At 46.4% G+C, this 18,921-nt stretch overlaps 1 protein-coding gene across 6 annotated transcripts in view; it reads right to left on the bottom strand.

Annotated features, from left to right (window-relative positions):
- Positions 1-16: 16 nt before the first annotated feature.
- The window catches only part of ADAR (adenosine deaminase RNA specific), a 47,089-nt gene continuing 28,184 nt past the window's right edge, over positions 17-18,921 (bottom strand). For 3 of the 6 annotated variants that reach the window (XM_073994519.1, XM_015456631.4, XM_073994531.1), the window contains exons 3-15: positions 17,203-17,386; positions 16,628-16,776; positions 15,945-16,089; positions 15,627-15,817; positions 8,184-8,409; positions 7,753-7,924; positions 7,374-7,467; positions 6,554-6,676; positions 6,127-6,260; positions 4,188-4,370; positions 3,763-3,875; positions 3,179-3,306; positions 17-3,005 (exon numbers count right to left, since the gene is read on the bottom strand). In XM_073994519.1, coding sequence (XP_073850620.1) covers positions 2,768-3,005; positions 3,179-3,306; positions 3,763-3,875; positions 4,188-4,370; positions 6,127-6,260; positions 6,554-6,676; positions 7,374-7,467; positions 7,753-7,924; positions 8,184-8,409; positions 15,627-15,817; positions 15,945-16,089; positions 16,628-16,776; positions 17,203-17,386 — 2,080 coding nt within the window. In that variant the 3' untranslated portion in view covers positions 17-2,767. The remainder of the gene's footprint in view (positions 3,006-3,178; positions 3,307-3,762; positions 3,876-4,187; positions 4,371-6,126; positions 6,261-6,553; positions 6,677-7,373; positions 7,468-7,752; positions 7,925-8,183; positions 8,410-15,626; positions 15,818-15,944; positions 16,090-16,627; positions 16,777-17,202; positions 17,387-18,921) is intronic. The other 3 variants (XM_073994521.1, XM_045362305.3, XM_065545189.2) reach the window with 1 other exon arrangement.

The raw sequence follows: 18,921 nt of genomic DNA, 5'->3' as shown, positions 1-18,921 counted from the left end.
AACCAGGACTTAAAACTTTCTAAGAATTCAGATTCTTGGTTTTTTTTTTATTTATGAGGAATGTATATTGTTAAGTCACTGTTATCAAGGGACACATAAAAGCGGAATCATAAAACTGGACTGCAGCCATTTTCACGGTACCCAAGTCTATGCTTGGGGTCTTCCTGACTCTGTTCTTGGAGTCAAAACCAAGACTCCAAAAAACCAACAAAGTCCCTTCAATGTGAGTAAAGGAAACAGCTTCAAGCACTGACAATTTTTACAAGTGATTATTCAAGGAATGCACAGTAGCCACAGTTCAGACAAATCAACTACAAAAATCATTAAAAAGAAGAGTGGGGAGGGGCACTGCTTATTAAAAACAAAAGACTGGACAAAGAAATTGAAGATAACAGTGGGCGGAAGCTCTGCCTCCTCTGTCCCGTGTGACTCAGAGGGGCATGGGGGCGCGGGGGTGTGCGATCTGACACGGCTCATTTCCAGCAGATGCATGGAATTCAGGGATGCCTCGCGCTCTTCCTACAACAGAAACGGAATACTACAGGCTTGCTAGATAAGATCTCAGGGGTGAGTGGGGGTTCTGATCTTGTGAGAGCCCGTGTTCCCAGTTAAAGAGGAGGCAGCTGGCCAGAGCTCTGCTGGAGAATCTAATGCCCAAGACGGACCAGAGAGGCCAAACAGCTTGAGGACTCAGCAGGTGACAACCCTGTAGCCTGGAGAGGGGCTGCGCTGCCTTCTGATGCTGAGAACCACAGACCTCTCTGACCTGGATGTGGGTGCCAAGACTGATTTACTGTGCCCCCAGCAGACCCAGAGCCAGGGAGCAGGCCTCTTCTACCCCAGGAGACAGGCATCATTTCCCTACCGGTTCCTTGGGATGCTTTGGTGTTCTGCAAAGGCATCCTTAGTCTATTTTTTAAAGTTGCATTTTCTTATTTTGGTCATTTTTTGGTCAAAAGTACCGAGGGTATAGAATAAAAGCAAAGATGTCAATGTCTCTACCAGACAGAGGGTGACCTAGTCAGCAGTTTGGAGGGAAATCATCTGAGGGTGCTGGCTCAGCACATTCTCAGATGAAGGTCTGTCATCTAAAGGAGAGAGGCAGGCTCAGGTCCTGAAGGTCGCAGAGCCTCAGTAGTCCTCCTGAGTGTGTCTAGCTGACTGTTACCAAGTAACACGTAAAAGCAGAATCACAAAACTGGACCGCAGCCATCACGGCACTCAAGTCTATGCTTGGGCTCTTCCCTGCTCTGCTCTTGGAGTCATGACCAACACTCTAAAAGTCAACAAAGTCCCTTCAACATGAGTAAAAGAAATAGTTTCAAGCATTGACAATTTTTACGAGTGACTATTCAAAGAATGCACAGGAGCCAGAGAGCCAGACTCCACAGGGAGGCCAAAGGCTCTGAACACACGAGTCAATGTTCATGGAGGTGTAGACAAAAGATTCCACCTCACAGAGTTTGAAGACAACCTGTCCTTTCACCCACTACTACTGCTTTCTATGTCAACACTATAAAGATCAGGTCTGCGCTCTGCCCACGAGCCTACTTCTGAAGCCATCTGGAAAAATGAAAGCACTTGGATAAATGGAAAAGTATGCCTGAATTTTAAATCTGCTCAATTATAGGTTGTCTGTAGCAGTTAAGAATCAACATCTATGGCATTCTTTTAAACACTCCTAATTTACATATGACTTAGTCAACTTCTCTTGGTGTCACTGTCATGAGAGATATTATGCAGGGTAGAACAGTGACGTGAGCCAACAGGATTTTTTGCCCTTATTCTTGCTAAGTCATGATTATCTGAGCAGAGATGATTTTCTACCCTCTAGGATTTGTCCTGGATTTTTTCCTACGTTGGCTAGGGTGCACGCCCAGCATTTGCAGGGCAAATTCCTAGGAGTGCTTTAGGAGAAGAGGCAGCTGGAAGCTTGGCAATATCCCAAGGCATGCCCGTGCTCCTGGGAAGTGGTCTGTGTCACCTTGCTGGGTGAAACCTCCGCTATGGCTTGGGCAACTCCCTTAACCCAGTCTGGCTGGTTCTAGACTTCCCTGCTGCCGGGGAAAGGGGCACACTTCCAGGGAAGCAGCTTTCCTTGCCTTGCCCGCCCTGCAGCTGGCTAAAGTGCAGGATGGGAGGATGGCAGGGCATTATCTGTAGGCTCCAATCACACTTCCGTGGCACTGGGAACTGCAGTTTTCAACTCCTACCCTTACAAATGTTTCACCAGATCCTTTAAGTTCACCTTTTTACCCTCTGAGGGAGAAAAGGAGAAATTCTGATCACAAGGAAAGAACCTCAGAAGGGGAAGGGGGAAGTAGAGGGGTCTGCGTAATCCACAAAAGAAATCATCAGTCTCGGACATGATCCAGAATTGACTGAAACCTAATCAAGACCACGAGAGGTCAGTGTAGCAAACACAAAGGGAAAGGAAATGGAAAAAAAAAAAAAACTTTTAAGAGGAAATGGACTGCAGGTGCTCAGTGACTATGTATGCTTTGAGTTATAGAAAGAAAAGATAACTTCTTAGGTTTCTACCTCTTCACTTGGGGGAAAAAAAGGGGGGCCTGGCCAGACCTTGCCTAGCAATCCCAAAGAAAGCAGGATAAATGGGAACCCAAAGTTTTCAGTATCACCAATTATGGCTTAAAAAGAAAAAAAAGGAGGAAAAAAAAATCCCCTGACCATGTGATGAGGAACGCTACGACCTACCTCTCTCTCACCCTAGTATGACACACCCTAATCCATCTGTCACCGGAGCATACTATACTGGGCAGAGATAAAAGTTCTTTTCCTCCTGGGGTTTGCTAATCCAGTTCCCATAGCCCATATCCTTCAAGCTTTTTTTGAAGTAGTTCTTGGCCGTCTCGTAGTCACGGGCAGCTTTCTTGGCCTCACCATAGGAGAGTCTCAGTAGATCCCTGCGGTAACGGAAGGAGCAGAGCTTCTTAAATAGAAGAAAAATGTTCTTTTTGGAGACCCGGGACAATTCATTCCGTGGCCTAGAGAAACAAAAGCACTCATTATTCACCTGGGACCTGTAAGATGAGGAGCTCACAGTGGAGAAACCGTGGCAGGGAAGGTGGCTCTCAAGCCCTGAGACTGCAGAGGTATGATGCACCCTTGCAAGTCAGGGCAGAGGCTTGGTCCTCACTGCGCTCTCCTGTCTCCTTACCCATCCACGGTGCCTCTGGTACCATCCAGGATCTCCAGGTCATAGCCATCAGCCAGACACCAGTTGACGCTTGTCTCCTTAGTCTTCCCAGATTGCCTTTTGGAATCATATACACTGACTCTGCCAACCTAGGAATCCCAGAAGCAATGGGAGAAAGATGGAAACCTTTCAGGAATAAGATTCTGAAGCAGGGACTCAAGACTTACAGCAAAGAGGAAATGCAGAGTCATGATCTTTCTCCTGTATTTAGGGTTCTGTTTGGCTAAGACAGAGCACACTCTAGACATACTAACTCCACCTCGATTCAGATTAATTCCAGACTAAGAGAAGGAAAGCCCTTGGCATCCAAAAGGAAGACAGTTAAAGTTCTTGGGACACCAACAAATGTTGGTGGTGGGCCACTGTGGGCAATGTTCCCTTGTGGGCTACCACTGCGGGCAGTGTTCCCCTGGGGGTAATGTTCCAATGTGGGCTACCACTGCGGGCAATGCTCCCCTTGCTCATATTGTACAATTTTCCTCTATTTATGTGACTGCTTGAAAAGGAGAAAAATGTCAGGGAAAACAGAAGGGGGGTTATAGCACCTTGGGGTGGTTGACAATAAAGGGATGTCGTAGTCCATCCTCAAATGCACTCCCATCTCTTGTCACACGACAGCAAATAGCCCGGGTCAGATGCCCTTGGCTGAAAAGGTAACCTGTGTACAAAAAAGAGAAACATATATACCTGTGTTTGCACCAAATGCTGTTAAGAGGCAGGGGCATGTGGGGATTCTGGAGGTACAAAATGCAGTTGTCAAGAAAGAGAAACAGCTGCCTTGTTAGGAAGCACCTTCTGACCGGGGCTACCCAGGATCTCCCTAGCACAGCAGACTGGACAACCAGTAACTGAGGGGTGACTCATGCTCACTTTGACAGGGGAGACAAAACACCTGGCAACAAAACATGCCGTTTGGGATTTGGGCACAAGGACGACAGACCAGTTCCAGATCCCAAGGCAGGCCTCTTACCCAATGTAACAGATTTGAGATAAATGGGCTGCAGGAAGTGGGTCAACAGTGCCCCTTGCAGGCCCAGCACATTCCAGCGTAGGATTTTGTCACTACAGGACATGGTACGGAGTCTCTCCCCGAGCCGAATGCCATCCCACGTAGGTACAATGTCACTGGATTCCACAGGGATTGTGCCTTCTCCTATGTGAGAGACTTGGGTCAGACTTACAGGGGCCAGTGGACCAAACCACTCCCTGGCGTGGTTTTTATCCTCCTTAAGCTTGAGCCACAGGCAACATTCATTCATTCTTCACATATTTCACAGCATCTGCTATGTGCCAGGCACTATGCTTGGTGCTGGGAAAGAACTTGGTTAGCAAAACCAAGTAAGATGCTTGTCCTCCTAAAACATCTACAGTGGTGAGGAGATTGAAAGGGGAGAGAACAGACACTAAACCAGTAGCCAGTACATACAGAATTCCACATGCTGATAGTGCTCTGAAGGCTTTGAGGGAGCTATGACGGAGGACCACAGGGGGAACCTCCTGGGACAGCAGCAGCAGGGGAACCCAGACATGGAGGAGAAGGACAGCTGGAGTAAGAGTGTTTCAGGCACACAGGACAAAAGCAACGGGCCCAAGGTAGCCAGCGGATTGGCTGTTTAGGGGGCAGACAGAGAGCCAGTGTGGACACAGCATATGTGAGGAATGGGGAAAGTGGCATGAGAGGAGGCCGGGTGATCACAGCAGGTTTTGCTTGTATATGCAGTGCAGTGGGAAACCACCATAGGGTTTAAAAAAAAAACAACAGCTTTACTGAAATATAGTTCACATGCCATACAGTTCACCCATTTAAAGCATACAATTCAGTCGTTTTTAGTATATTCACAGACTTCTGCAACTGTCACCACAGTCAATTTTAGAACATTTCATCGCTCCAAAAAGAAACCTTCTACCCATTGGAGCAGTCACTTCTCATCTCTCCAACCCTCCCACTCCTGGCCCTGGCAACCACTAATCTACTTTCTGTCTCTATGGATTTGTCTATTCTGGACATTTCATATAAATGGAATCATACAATATGGGATCTTTTGTGACTGGCTTTTTTCATTTGGCATCAAGTTTTCAAGTGCATCCATATCGTAAGCATGTATCAGCACTTCACTTCTTTTTATGGCCAAATAATACTCAATTTATGGATATACTTGATGTTTTATTTATGAATCCATTAGCTGATGGACATCTGGGTTGTTTCCACTTTTTTGGCTCTTGTGAGTAACGCTGCCATGAACATTCACATATTAGTTTCCGCGTGGACACAGGTCTCCATCTCTCTGGAGCATCCACCTAGGAGTGGAGCACTGGCTCCATGTAACTGTGTCTATACTTTAGGGTATTTAGCAGGGTTTCAGGACCACCATGATGACTGCTGACGTGGCCTGAACGCAACGGAGTGGATGTGAGGAGACAGTAAGGCGACAGGAGAGGACAGGAGAGAAGGAGCCAGTGGACAATGCAGAGTCAACTGCCAGCTAGACAGGAGGGACCCGGGCACTTGGCATCCTCATCTGTCACCTCCTTAGGGCTTGGTTGTGCCACACTCTTCATTTCCTCCCCCCTTTCTCGAGGCGATCCTATGCATTCCTGTGGCCGTGAAGACCCTATAGGGGGATGACTCCCATATTTCTATTTCCAGCCAAGCTCCCTCCTCTAAGCTTCACATGGGAACCCCCACTTCCTATGTGACTTGGGGATCTCCAAGGTCTCCCAAACTAACACATTCAAAATAGAACCTTGATCTTACCACACAGCTCCCCACCCAGGTCTTCCCTTTCCTGTAAACAGCACCTCTGTGCCCAGTGACTACTGGTAAAATCCTAACAGCCTTGCAGAGACTTGGGGGCCCGGGGTCTTGCAGAGCCTTTTGCAAAAAGGAGGCGGGGGCATGTATCACTCACCGTTTTCCACCTTGGTGCGGAGCTTGCCTTGTTTGGGATTCTCAAAGACAGGGTAGTGGCGGGAGTCTGTGCTTTCCATAGCACGGTCGCTGCAGGACTTGTCAAAGAGGGCACCATCTCCACATGGAGCGGTGCTGAAAAACAGGAGTGGCTGTTAAAACTCACCTGTGGGAAATCTGCAGTTTCATGGGGCTCCAAAACAACTAGATGTGACAGAAGCAATGGACGTTTTCTAAGGCCTACCATGGGAGACTGGAGGTGGACAGCAGTATACGTGAGTCATTCTACACCTGAATATGGACCTCAAACCCACGGTGGAGTGTGGCTTATTGTATGAGGTCCGATTTACAGGCCAAGAGAGCATTCGGATACCCAATTCTAACAGCCTGGCAGGGCCCACCCTGGCAGCAACAAGAACTGTACAGACCTGATATAGAGATGGAATGACACAGTCTTTTTTATTTGGAGCTTTTCTCCTCCCTTAGCAGGTTCAAATATACTATCCTTCGCAGTCTGGGGGTTGTATTTCATTAACTCACTGTAGAGAAACCTACAAAAACAAAGTCTGGTTAGGAAGGCAGGTTCAATTCTGGGAAAAACAGTTGCTTCTATAATCTGACCTCCAAATGAGCAAGTAAGGAAAAGCCTCAATGTTGCAGACCTTTCACAGTTTCTCAGGTGGAAATTCTCCAGGGGAGACCCCAGCATTTCATAAAGCAGAGTTAGCCTTTTGGGTCTCCTTCATTTCTGCTGAGGGCTCCTCGCTATGGCAGCTACAGGGATTCTAGGGCAGAGCAAACTGATTCAAGGACTACAGGAAGCTGTTGCTCCTTTCCAAGTCTCTCCCTTCATAAATTAAAGAAAAGGTGACTTAGAGGAGAAAGCTGGCAGGGGCATCAAGGTTGTGTAGGTCCTCAAATAGAAATGAAAAGCCGCCTCATCCCCAAGGCCCTGAGGACTAAAAGGTCATTTTGTGTTTTCCGAAAAGGACATGAAGCAGCAGAGTTAGCAGAACAAAGGACAGCATTTAAAACCACGCGGAGTAGTGGGAGGCAGCTCAGGTCACAGAGGGGATGGATTCCACCAGACAGGTTCAAATGGACGGGTGAAAAGCAGGGGCTGCCACTGCCACATCATGACCCGTCTGTCAGAGGGGGATTCAGAGAGGCCATGTCAGAGCCACGTGCGACAGGGAACTGGAGCTCTCCAGAGCCGGGCAACCAGGCCCCAGCTCTGATCTCGCTCACCTGATGAAGCCTCTCCGGGAGATGATTTCTGCATGGCAGTCATTGACAGTTTCTCCCTTCAGGCTGAGAGAATCTCCTTTCACACAGCGATTCCCTAGGAAGGTGTTTAAAACAGAAATAGAATAATGGAAGGAAACTGATGACAAACAGGATGATGGCTATTTGTTCTGAAAGCTTCAAGGCAGAAACAGCCTCAACTTCTCAGATCCTAGACTCCCATATTCTCTCCTCTAGGAACTAACTCATTCCTCACTCTGAATTGACTGCAGCTAAAATGAAGTCCCTTCTCCCTGCCTTGGACTTGCATGGACTCCAGGGGAGGATGAGAGGGACCCGCTTTCAGGCGCCACAGGAGGCGGCATGACTCAGCCTCACTCACCTGTTCCCAAGCTGACAACGACACCCATGTCCTCAGAGTCTTTTTTCATAACGATGGCGGCCAGAATCTTGCGGCCGAGCAAGGAAGGCTGGAAGCTGTTAGTCAGAGTGTTGAAGCACCGGTGGCTCAGCATGGCTATCTGGTCATGGAAGGTGCTGCCAGTGAGAGGGAGCTGTGGGGAAAGGAGGCTGTGTCAGCACCACAAAGCTGAGGCTGCGTCCACCATATTCACCACGGCAGGGAGATCAAGCTCTACTTGTCGTGTGAGTCATCTTTTCCTTCTTATATCTAGTGTCCCAGTTATATGCTCTCTTGAGGCTAAAAGTAAAGCCTAGGAATAACTCGCATGACAGCAAGAGCCACCTCCACTTAGAGAGAAGTTAGGAGGACCCCCCACCCCAAAAAAAGGCACCAAAAGTAGACGTCTTAACTGTCTTTGGCTGTGCTTCTGGGGACCTTGAGAGGAGGAGCATAGTTCTTCTGAGACTGGCCCCTGTCACTGGGGTTACCTCTGTGAAACCCATGCGTTCTGCCTTCTCGTTCTCCCCAATCAAGACACGGAGAGCCGCATCTGCTGCTTCCTGCTTGCCTTGCTTCTTGCTGTGTGCGCAGACGGCTGGGAACCAGCGACCCCCAACTTTTGCTTGGTAAACGAACCTTTGGGATGAGAAGCAGAGAATGAAGACAAGCGCCAGATCCTGACAGTTGTTCCAAGGAAGGGTTAGTTTTGCTGAAGATGTGGCCGGTCTTGCAAACATATGGACCTGTCAAACAGAAGCTGTTTCTAAGGCAGCATGTCCTAGATTTTGGTCATTCATGAATCGCCACATGATTTGTGCCAGATCCAGGTATCACTTGGACTATTACTTAATATTTTTCTCTAAATTGACTTCTTAGAGTCAGCCACTGTGGCTCACACCTGTAATCCCAGCAACCTGAGGAGCTAAGGTGGGAGATCACTTGAGGCCAGGAGTTCAAAACCAGCCTGGGCAACGTAGTAATCCCCCAGGCAACATAGCAAGACTCCTGTTTCTTTAAAAAAGAAAAAAAAAATTTAGCTGGGCATGGTGGTGTGTGCCTGTAGTCTCAGCTACTCGGGAGGCTGGGGTGAGAGGATCACCTGAGCCCTGGAGGTCAAGGCTGCAGTGAGCTATGATCCTATCACTGCACTCTAGCCTGGGCGAGAGAACAAGATCCCCATCTCTAAAATAAATAAACAGACTCTTTAAAAATGTAAATATCTGTAATACTAGGTATGAAAAAAGAGATAAAAATGTAAACACACTGAAATAGGAAACTTCGTATCACTATTGTAAATGGAAAACCAGTATCACCTGCCACATATTGAAAGTGGCTGTAAAACGGGATATGATAAAATCATGTTATAAAATTCTGACCAGATACCGTTACCAACTTGGACTCTTACTTCATACACTGATTTTTAAAGCACCCAACTCCGTTCCCTCATTTACTTCCTATTAGCTCAAGGGGACTTGACCTGGAAAGGTCATTAGGTCAAGGTCGGCCTTAGGCCAGGCACCCAGGCTTTTCTGGGAGTTGTTTTGCAACTCCTGGCAGGCTTGAGCTAACTCTGGGTTAAGGAATGGATCCTGGGCCCATGAGCTGTGCTGATAATAAAGTGCCCAAGTGGAGCAGGGAGGTGGCTTCTACTGCTCCGGCCGGGAATTTCCACAAACACAGAGGGAAGGGCACGGTGAAGCAAAACAGCTTGGAAATGTATCAGACAAGGCATCAAGAATCCTAGCTTTCAACCAGATCCTCATCTATTGGCTGAGAACCCAGCTTTGGATACTCAAACTGCATACAACAGAGGCTTCAGTTTCAAGACTTAGCAGCTCGGACAGTAAAAGGAATCAACGTTTATGTTCAACCGCATGGAGTTTCTCACTGTTCCTTGATGATCCGAAGCAACTGAATGCCTTCACTCCTTTCTTTGCCCATGCTGGCAGGCTCATGCAGGCCAGTGGGCTTAAGTTCAGAATGAGAGGGACAGTGGCGTGAAAAGAGGATGGTGAAGGGGGTCAGGGACAGATTGTGTAGGATCTTTACCTCAGGGATCCAGGAGAATTTCATGACTGCCCTATGTGTTTGAAAAGAATATGAACTCTTATGTGCAAAGTTTTATAATAGTATGATATATTTACATACATGATAAAAGTTTGTTAATTATGCAACTAGAACCCTTTAGAGCTGTGCTATCCAATATGGTAGCCACTAGCCACATGGGGCTACTGAATTTACGTTAATTACAATGCAATTAATAATTCAGTGCCACAGCACACTAGCCACAGTTCAAGTGCTCAATAACCACATGTGGCTAGTGGTTGGCCTTTTTAGTGAAATGAGTTAAAGTGAAGACAATGAGTATGAATAACTCTGAGAAGTTTGGCTGTAAGAGAAGCAAAGAAATGAGATGGTAGCTGCAGGAAGATATGGGGTAGAGGGAAGGTTTTTAAAAGACGGTCATGGGCATGTTTCAAGGCTGGTGGGAATGATCTGAGACGGAGATGCTACAGATGAGGGGAGAGGAGACAACCAAGGCGGTAAAGTCTTAGAGCAGATGAGAGGGATGGGGGATCTAGGACACAGGGATAGGATGAGGGATACGTCCTTCACTCTTGCTGGTACAGATGGAGGTAGCGGGGTAGTTTGGTAATGGAAAGATAAGGTATTTCTTGTATGCTTACTGCTATTTTTTCAATTAAGTGTGAAGTAAGGTAGTTGAAAGTGAGGAACGGGGTATGGGTGGAAATCTGAAGAAAGAGGCAAAGGTCTGAAATGGTTCTCTCAGCAGAGGAAAGAAAATTAAGAAGAAAAATGCTGGGAAAGGGACAAGAGTGTGGGGAAAGGGCAAGTCACAGTCCTTTATTAAAAACCTTCAACAGCTCTCCACTGCTTTTGTGGTCAAAGCACTAATGTGACTAAACAAGGCAGGCCCTGGTGGGCCACCCTGACTACCTCTCTAATATCCTCTAGTGCCAGCCTTCCCTTGTGCTCTCTGCTTCACCCGTAAGGGCCTCCTCTCAGCCCCTTTGCCAGCTCTGCTCTTCTTCCACCACAGGATTTAACAGTGTCCTTCACCTAGAACCCTTGGTCTGTCTCTCTTCATCATCCTTAAAGTCCCAGCTCAGGCAGTACTTCTTGGAGCAGCCCTTCCCCCTCTGCTTACTAAGTCAAATTGTGCTATAACTGATTCTCACTGCAACTCGAGCCCTTTGGAATACTTATCAAATATGAGATCTTACATTTTTTTAGGTGACAATTGGTTAATGTTTGGCTCCTGTTCTAAAAAAAAAATAAAGAAGATACTCCATAAATAAGCGTTGAGTAAATAAAGTAGAAAGATCAGTTAGGAGGCTATTTTGACAGTCTAGATGAGATAGTGGCTTGGATTAGAGTGCTGACACTGGAGGTAGAAAGAACAGGAAGGGATATGGGATAGAAATTCTAAGTATAACTAATAGGACTTAAGGATGAGTTGACAAAGGAGGTAAAGGAGGTAGAGGAAAAGATGATCCTCAGGTTTCTGACTGGAGCCACTGGGCAGACAGTGGTATCACTTACTGAGCTGGGAAAGACTGGAGGGAAATGAAGTGAAGGGGGCAAAACCCAAGAGTTCTGCTTTGGACATGTCAGATTCGGGACATTCATCCAAAGAGAAGTGACAAGTAAGCAACTAGATGGAGGAATCTGGAGCTCTGAGTGGTCTCCAGCATTTAGATATTAAAAGTCATGGCCGGCGTGGTGGTTCATGCCTGTAATCTCAGCATTTTGGGAGGCCGAGGCGGGCGGATCATCTGAGGTCAGGAGTTCAAGACCAGCCTGGCCAAAACCCTGTCTCTACTAAAAACACAAAAGTTAGTCAGATGTGGTGGCAGATGCCTGTAATCCCAGCTACTCGGGAGGCTGAGGCAAGAGAATTGTTTGAACCCGGAGGTGGAGGTTGCAGTGAGCAGAGATTGCGCCATTGCACTCCAGCCTGGGTGACAGAGTGAGACTCCACCTCCAAAAAAAGGAAGAAAGAAAGAAAAAAAAAGTCAAAAAATTAGTTAATGTCACCAACAAGAGTAGAGAGAAAGGAAAAAAAGACCCAGCATAATTCACATTAAGAACGAACGAGAGTATGTTATTAAGAAACGTAGTTACTCAATTAGCATTTCCCCTCTCTATGCAACCTTCCTCAACTCCCTGGCAGACACTGGCGGCAGTGCCCTCTGTGTCCCCACAGCACTCTGCATTCACCTCTGATGGCACATTTCTTTTTCTTTTTTTTTTTTTTGGAGTCTCGCTCTGTCACCCAGGCTGGAGTGCAGTGGCGCAATCTCAGCTCACTGTAACCTCCACTTTCCGGGTTCACGCCATTCTCCTGCCTCAGCCTCCCGAGTAGCTGCGACTACAGGCGCCCGTCACCGCGCCTGGCTAACGTTTTGTATTTTTTAGTAGAGACGGGGTTTCACCATGTTAGCCAGGATGGTCTCGATCTCCTCACCTTGTGATTCACCCGCCTCGGCCTTCCAAAGTGCTGGGATTATAGGCGTGAGCCACCACGCCCGGCCCGATGGCACATTTCAATACTGCTATGGCTATATGTCTGCTACGCACTTGGGCAACATTTTTTCATATCTTCAATCTAGTTCATAGTGAGTTCTCACATTCTCAATGAATGGCTGACTTGAAGTCCTAGAAAGGATTTCATAGAAGATTTCACAGAAGAGAAGGAGGAAATGAACTGAACCTATCATGTGAAGGCCTGTGCTTAAAGATAAGGAGATGCTTATTGAAAGCGAAGGATATGAAGTAGTAGAAGAGCAGCTGGAGAGAGACTGGGCCTCTCCTTTTCCAGATGGCTTAAACAGTGGGCAGATGTGTGTTCTAAATTGGGTCATGTTGGGCAAAGGGCTACTTTAAAAAATTATGTTAAAAGTTCTTACGTATCAATAAAGAGTAACAATCTGAAAGAAAACTGGAAAAGAACAAGAGCAGGTGGTTCACAGAAAAGGAAATGCAAATAACACATAAATATGAATACATGAAATGACATTACTTCTATTTTTTTTTTTTGAGACGGAGTCTCACTCCGTCACCCAGGCTGGATTGCAGTGGCACAATCTCAGCTCACTGCAACTTCCGCCTCCCAGGTTCAAGTAATTCTCCTGCCTCAGCCTCTGGAGTAGCTGGCATTACAGGCGCGTACCACCATGCTCAGCTATTTTTGTATTTCTAGTAGAGATGGGGTTTTACCACGTTGGCCAGGCTGGTCTCAAACTCCTGACCTCAAATGATCCACCAACCTCAGCCTCCCGAAGTGCTGGGATTATAGGCGTAAGCCACCATGCCCGGCTGACATTACTCCTATTAAGGAGAGACAAATTTAAAGTAACAAGATAGCATTTTATAAGTTTTAAAGTGTCCCTCCTTCCCCAGAAGCAAACACAGTTGCCAGTTTTTTCGATCCTTCAAGAAAATATTCTAGCCATATACAATCTTCACCTCTCCCCTCACTTTACACCTTGCTTTTCCACTTTGTGATAGACCTTAGAGATTAAGAAAACATGCCTGTTGCATGGCAAGAATGATGCCATCTTGATGCAAAACCACCATGACCACCAATATTTGACTCCCGCATCCCAAGGTGTTTGGTAGCATAAATAACTCCACGCAAAGATTTCTACCAAGCCTCCCCGCCAGCTAGTGCTCATAAGTTTCACAAGAAAGTATAAAGTGTGACCAGCTGCGTGTTTAACCAAAAAAGTCTCTATAGGAAGCATACTTTCTGGAGGATAAGTGCAGGGATCCACCATCTTGCAGCCACCCAATACATCATTTCTGTTCCTAAGTCCTATTAAATATTTCTTTCTGAGAAACTGAATTTGTCAGCTTCTATTCAATGAAATATTATGCAGCTATGCAAGGAGTCTGGTAAGTAAAGCAGTCAACTTGTAAAACAGAAGACATATCTGTTTAAAAAGACAAAAGGGAAAATGTGCTAGTTATGCATAGCAATTTCTAGAAGGACTCAAGAAACTGGTATAGTCACGTACTGCATAACAATGTTTTGTTCAATGACAAATCACACATATGACAGGGGCCCCGTAAGATTATGATGGAGCTGAAAAATTCTTATCACCAAGTGCAGGGGTCTGTAACCCGTTAGGAACCTGGGCACACAGCAAGAGGTGAGTGGCGGGCAAGCAAGCATTCCGGTCCGAGCTCCGCCTCCTGTCGGATCAGCAGCAGCATGAGATTCTCATAGGGAGTGCGAACTCTACTGTGAACTGTGCATGCAAGGGATCTAGGTTGCACGCTCCTTATGTATTTACTATATTTTTATCATTATTTCAGAGTATACTCCTTCTACTTTTGGAAAAATAAGTAACTAAAAAAAGCCTCAGGCAGGTATTCCAGAAAGCACTGTTACCATAGGAGATGACGGCTCCTATGCATGTTATTGCCCCTGAACACCTTCCAGTGGGACAAACGTGGAGGTGGAAGATGGTGATACTGAGGATCTTGACCCCCTGTCGGCCTAGGCTAATGGCTAATGTATTTTCATCTTAGCTTTTAAGAAAAAAGTTTAAAAAGTTTAAAAAAAAATAAAATTTAAAAACAGAAAAAAGACTATAGGAAAAGGATATAAACAAAGGAAATATTTTTGGATAGCAGTACATGTTTGTGTCTTAAGCTAAGTATTATTACAAAAGAAACAAAAAATAAAAAAGTTTATAAAGTAAAAAAATTACAGTAAGCTAAGGTTAATTTATTATTAAAGAAAACTATTTGAAATAAATGTAGTTAGCCTAAGTGAACAGTGTTTACAAAGCCTACGCTAGTGTACAGTCATGTCCTAGACCCTCACATTCACTCTCCACTTACTGGCTGACTCACCCACAGCAATCTCCAGTCCTGCAAGCTCCATTCATGGCAGGCGCCCTATACAGGTGTAGTGTTTTTTATCCTTCATGCTGTCTTTTTACTGTCTTTTCTCTGTTTAGATAGAGACACCAATACTTACCAGTGGGTTGCAGCTGCCCACAGTATTCACTATAGTTACATGCTGTACAGGTTTGCAGCCTAGGAGCAACAGGCCGTACCACACAGCCTGTACGTGTGTAGGAGCCCATACCATCTAGGTTTATATAAATACACTCTGATGTTCTCACAACAACAAAACCATGTTTCTCAGACCGCATCCCAGTTGCTAATGCATGACTATAGTAGTATATGGGTCTGGGGAGAGAAACTGGAAGTCTGAGACACAAATGAGACTTTTCATTGAAATGACTACTTTTTCAATCAGCTTAAATGATTTTTTTCAAGATGGAGTCTCACTCTGTTGCCCAGGCTGGAGTGCAGTGGCGCGATCTCAGCTCACTGCAACCTCCACCTCCCAGGTTCAAGCAATTCCCCTGTCTCAGCTTCCTGAGTAGCTGGAATTACAGGCGCCTGCCATCACGCCCAGCTAATTTTTGTATTTTTAGTAGACACAGGGTTTCACCATATTGGTCAGGCTGGTCTCAAACTCCTCCTCAGGTAATCTACCTGCCTCAACCTCCCAAAGTGCTGGGATTACAGGCGTGTGACATGTCTGGCCTGACTGATTTTTTAATGTACATATACATTCCTTTAAAAATTAAAAAGTCAAAAAATTAAAAAAGATCATGCTTATTGGAAGAGTGAACACATTCACTGTTGGCAAGTCTATTGTCTTCTAAGAGGCCATGGAGACAGGGCTGGACTTGTTTCCCTCAACTCGCCCCTTCTGTCCTACACAGCTAAAGCACACCCTTGTTTTCCCTGGGTTACAGACCGCCCCAACTGGTGACACATGCATTAGCCAGGACTAGGACACTCACTTGGGCTCGTGAGGAGGTCCAGACTGGTCGACCAACTTGAATTCAGCAGCAAAGCCATGGGAGCGGGCGTACTCCAAAAGGCCACCCACAGGATTGGTGTTCAAGTATCTCACGAGCTCGCCAATCTTCCTGACCTTGTTGGGCATCACGGATTCCAAGTTATCAAGTGACTCTGAGATCATACCTTCGGGCTAAAGGAGAATCCGTCAAACAGAGGAGCCGTAAACACTTCAGGAAATGTCGAGGGAGTCACTGGCAATCTCAAACCACTCAGTTGCTAAAAATGGCCTGTATCTTTTGAGTAGGAAAATGCCCTACCTGGTCATCAGAAGTCATGGAGTTGGTTGCCTCCCCATGCAGGGCCTTCATGGCTTCCTCTGCGGCCATCTGCTTTGCCACTTTCTTGCTGGGGGCACTCACACTGGGGAAAGTTTGGGCTCCCACTGCAACACAGTACTGGAACCTGATAGGAGATGAAGCAAGTAGAAGGATTAAAATGATTTTGATTGACGAGCCTGATCTAGCCTTTGGCAGGCTGCCATCCTCCACTACTGGTAATTTCCTTGCACACATCACCTCTGTGCAGTCACTTCTGCCTTCAACAGCCAGTGTCTCTTAGCCTGGCTGACCCCTTTCAACATTTAAGCATCAACCTAGTTTCACCTCTTCCAGGAACACCTCTCTTGAATATGTGAGTCTACAAACCCACAGGCAGACAGCTTCTCAGGTCCTGTACCTTTCTGTCCCACCAACAGTGAGTGAGCTCTAAGCCATGAACCTCCCCAGTGCTTGTAGATAGAGTGGGCCAGGAATTCCCTTTGAATTCCTAATCCCTAATTCTCTGCCTCACAAGCAGCGACCAGGCCCTTAGAGCCCTCCTCATCCCATTTTGAAACAGGAGAAATTGGTCAATCTGCCATCCCTGAGGAGGCAAGGAGGAAAATGTGTCTCTTTTTCTTTTTGAGAAAACCTCAGCTGGATAGAGGACACGTGGAACATACTTGGGCTCATGGGCAGGGCCTTCTTTGGACAGGAGACGGAATTCGCAGGAGTTCCCCAATTTGTGCATACACTCGAGCAGTGTGGTGACGGGGCTCTTCCCAGAAAAGAAGGATGTAGCTGAAGGGGTGGGGGTCTGGGACTCTGTGGTCTAGAGAAAATGAGAGACAAGAAGAAAACAAAACTAAGAAAACACTGGTTAGTCCATCACAGAAGAGGGGATGGGGATGGGGGACTTTCTTCCCACCAACTGTCAACGGGTTGGCTTTCCAAAGTTAAAGGAGCTGCTGGGGCTCTCATTCCATATCTTCCAAGAGAGGAGATTGGCCTCAATAACCTTTCAGGTCTCTTTCAACTCTGAAATTCTGTAAATCCAATTATGTTGGGAAGGAGCAGAGAGAGGAGCTGGATATGAGAGGAGGAAAGATGGGCTGGCGAGGTAGGGTAGAGGGAACAGTGGGAAGCTGACTCCGAGATAGTGTCAGTTCTTTAGGCTGGCATTACTTCAGGGGAGTCAGTTACAATCCAGACACTGACAGGGAACTGATAGCCTCCCAGATGGCAGGAGGACACCTACCTTCTCTGATTCTTTTTCTGTGGAATAGTGGGATGATTCTTCTGATTTTCCACTGTCCTTGGCTTTGGCTTCCTCTAGCAGAATTGTCATGGCTTTCATAGCTGCATCCTGCTTGGCCACTTTCTTGCTTCCAGCTTCAGCTGGGGGAAACTCTCGGCCATTGATGACAACCTGGAATTTAAATCTTGACGGAAAGTGGTTAGATGTGTGAACAGGAGTCTAAGTCATTCCTTCTGCCTTCTCCAAAGAGACCTTCAACCTGGAATTTTCTGCTACGCTAAGGGACTTTTGACTTGTGGGTGAGATGAAGGACAGGCCAAGGAACTCCTTCCTACTACTTAAGGTTGAGCCTGTCCTTTCTTTTTGTAAACAAAGCAGCCAGTGACTCTTTCCCCATAGCTCAGTGAAGCAAACATAGGCACAGATGATAGGAAACTAGCTCAGGGGAAACCCACTATCTTTTAACAATGAATTAACATAAACTCCCCCCACACAAAATTGATGGGCCAAAAATCGCCATTACAGTCTTGTGAGCAACCAAAAGACCTTCATTCTAAAGCAACTGTGATAGACTGGCTTCCTCAAGGGAGGGTCCTAAAAGATAGTGAAGGCTTCTTATAACCCAGTCTCAGGCTCCCCACTACCTAGGGGGATCAGGCATTTGCCACTTATTAGTGGCTGGCTTTTGTCCCTAGACCTGTATCACTGTAGTTTGTTAAGAGTCACTCTATAGCTCCATTTGTCTCAAGCTATTTTCTACATAACAAGGAATTTCCCCTTGTTATGTAGAAAATAAAAAAGCATTTGTTCTAGGCTTCTGGACTTAGCCTAGGCCCCCCTTTGTTCAAGCATTCAAACGTGGTGAGCTCTTTGCTCAGTCTGCGATTTCATTTAGAAAAGTAGGTCTTTCTTATTTCCTAGGTCTTCTGATATATTTGAACATGGCACCAATGTTTCTTATAGTGTGAGTCCAAAGAATGATTAACCACAAAATCCACTGCTTTCCTCCAACTCTAGGGAGGAAGGATGGAGACAAAAGAGAATGACGGCCATCCAGTCTCTACCCCAAACAATCCAGCTCTGGCCTTGCCAGCTTTTGGACACACACATCCCCTTCTCTTAACAGCTCTTCTGAAATGCCAAATTGTTATCATGAAGACAGTCAAGACAAGGAATAAGGGCCCTAGCCAGGAATCTACACCCCTAGAAATCAGGCTATGTAAACATAAAGGTCAGTGGAATTCTCCCCCATCCTACTGGCTCTTTCTTTGGCTACAGCTGCAGCCACTCAGCTTCAGTGGTTTTGCTCTCTTTTATGCCCTTCAGCAGCTCCTGTTTTCCTTAATCTGTCCACTGGCCTATTAGGACCTACAGTGTAGGGCCTGACCAGCTATCTGAGTGAGGTAATTGCTGACTTCACAGCTCAGGAGTGGCAGCAAGTACTAGCCCACCCATCTGTGCAGAGGTGGTGTATAAAATTAGAACCACCACCTTCAATAGGCAGGCAGGCAGCCGTGCATGCGCTCCTCCATCCTTTCCCCCCAGCAGCTATGCAGAGGGGGGACTGTGGACCTGCAGATGCTTAGCAGCACAACCCACCCCGCACTCTGTGTATACAGCCTGCCCCAACCCACCTGCTCCTGCACCTCTCTCAGAAACAGCATAGGGAGGACGGGAAGGCCTATAGAAGGGAGTTAAGTCTTTATTACCTCTGGCCTT

Source organism: Macaca fascicularis, chromosome 1, assembly GCF_037993035.2.
Source record: "Macaca fascicularis isolate 582-1 chromosome 1, T2T-MFA8v1.1".
Taxonomy (NCBI): Eukaryota; Metazoa; Chordata; class Mammalia; order Primates; family Cercopithecidae; genus Macaca; species Macaca fascicularis.
This window is presented reverse-complemented; position numbering and strand designations above follow the sequence as displayed.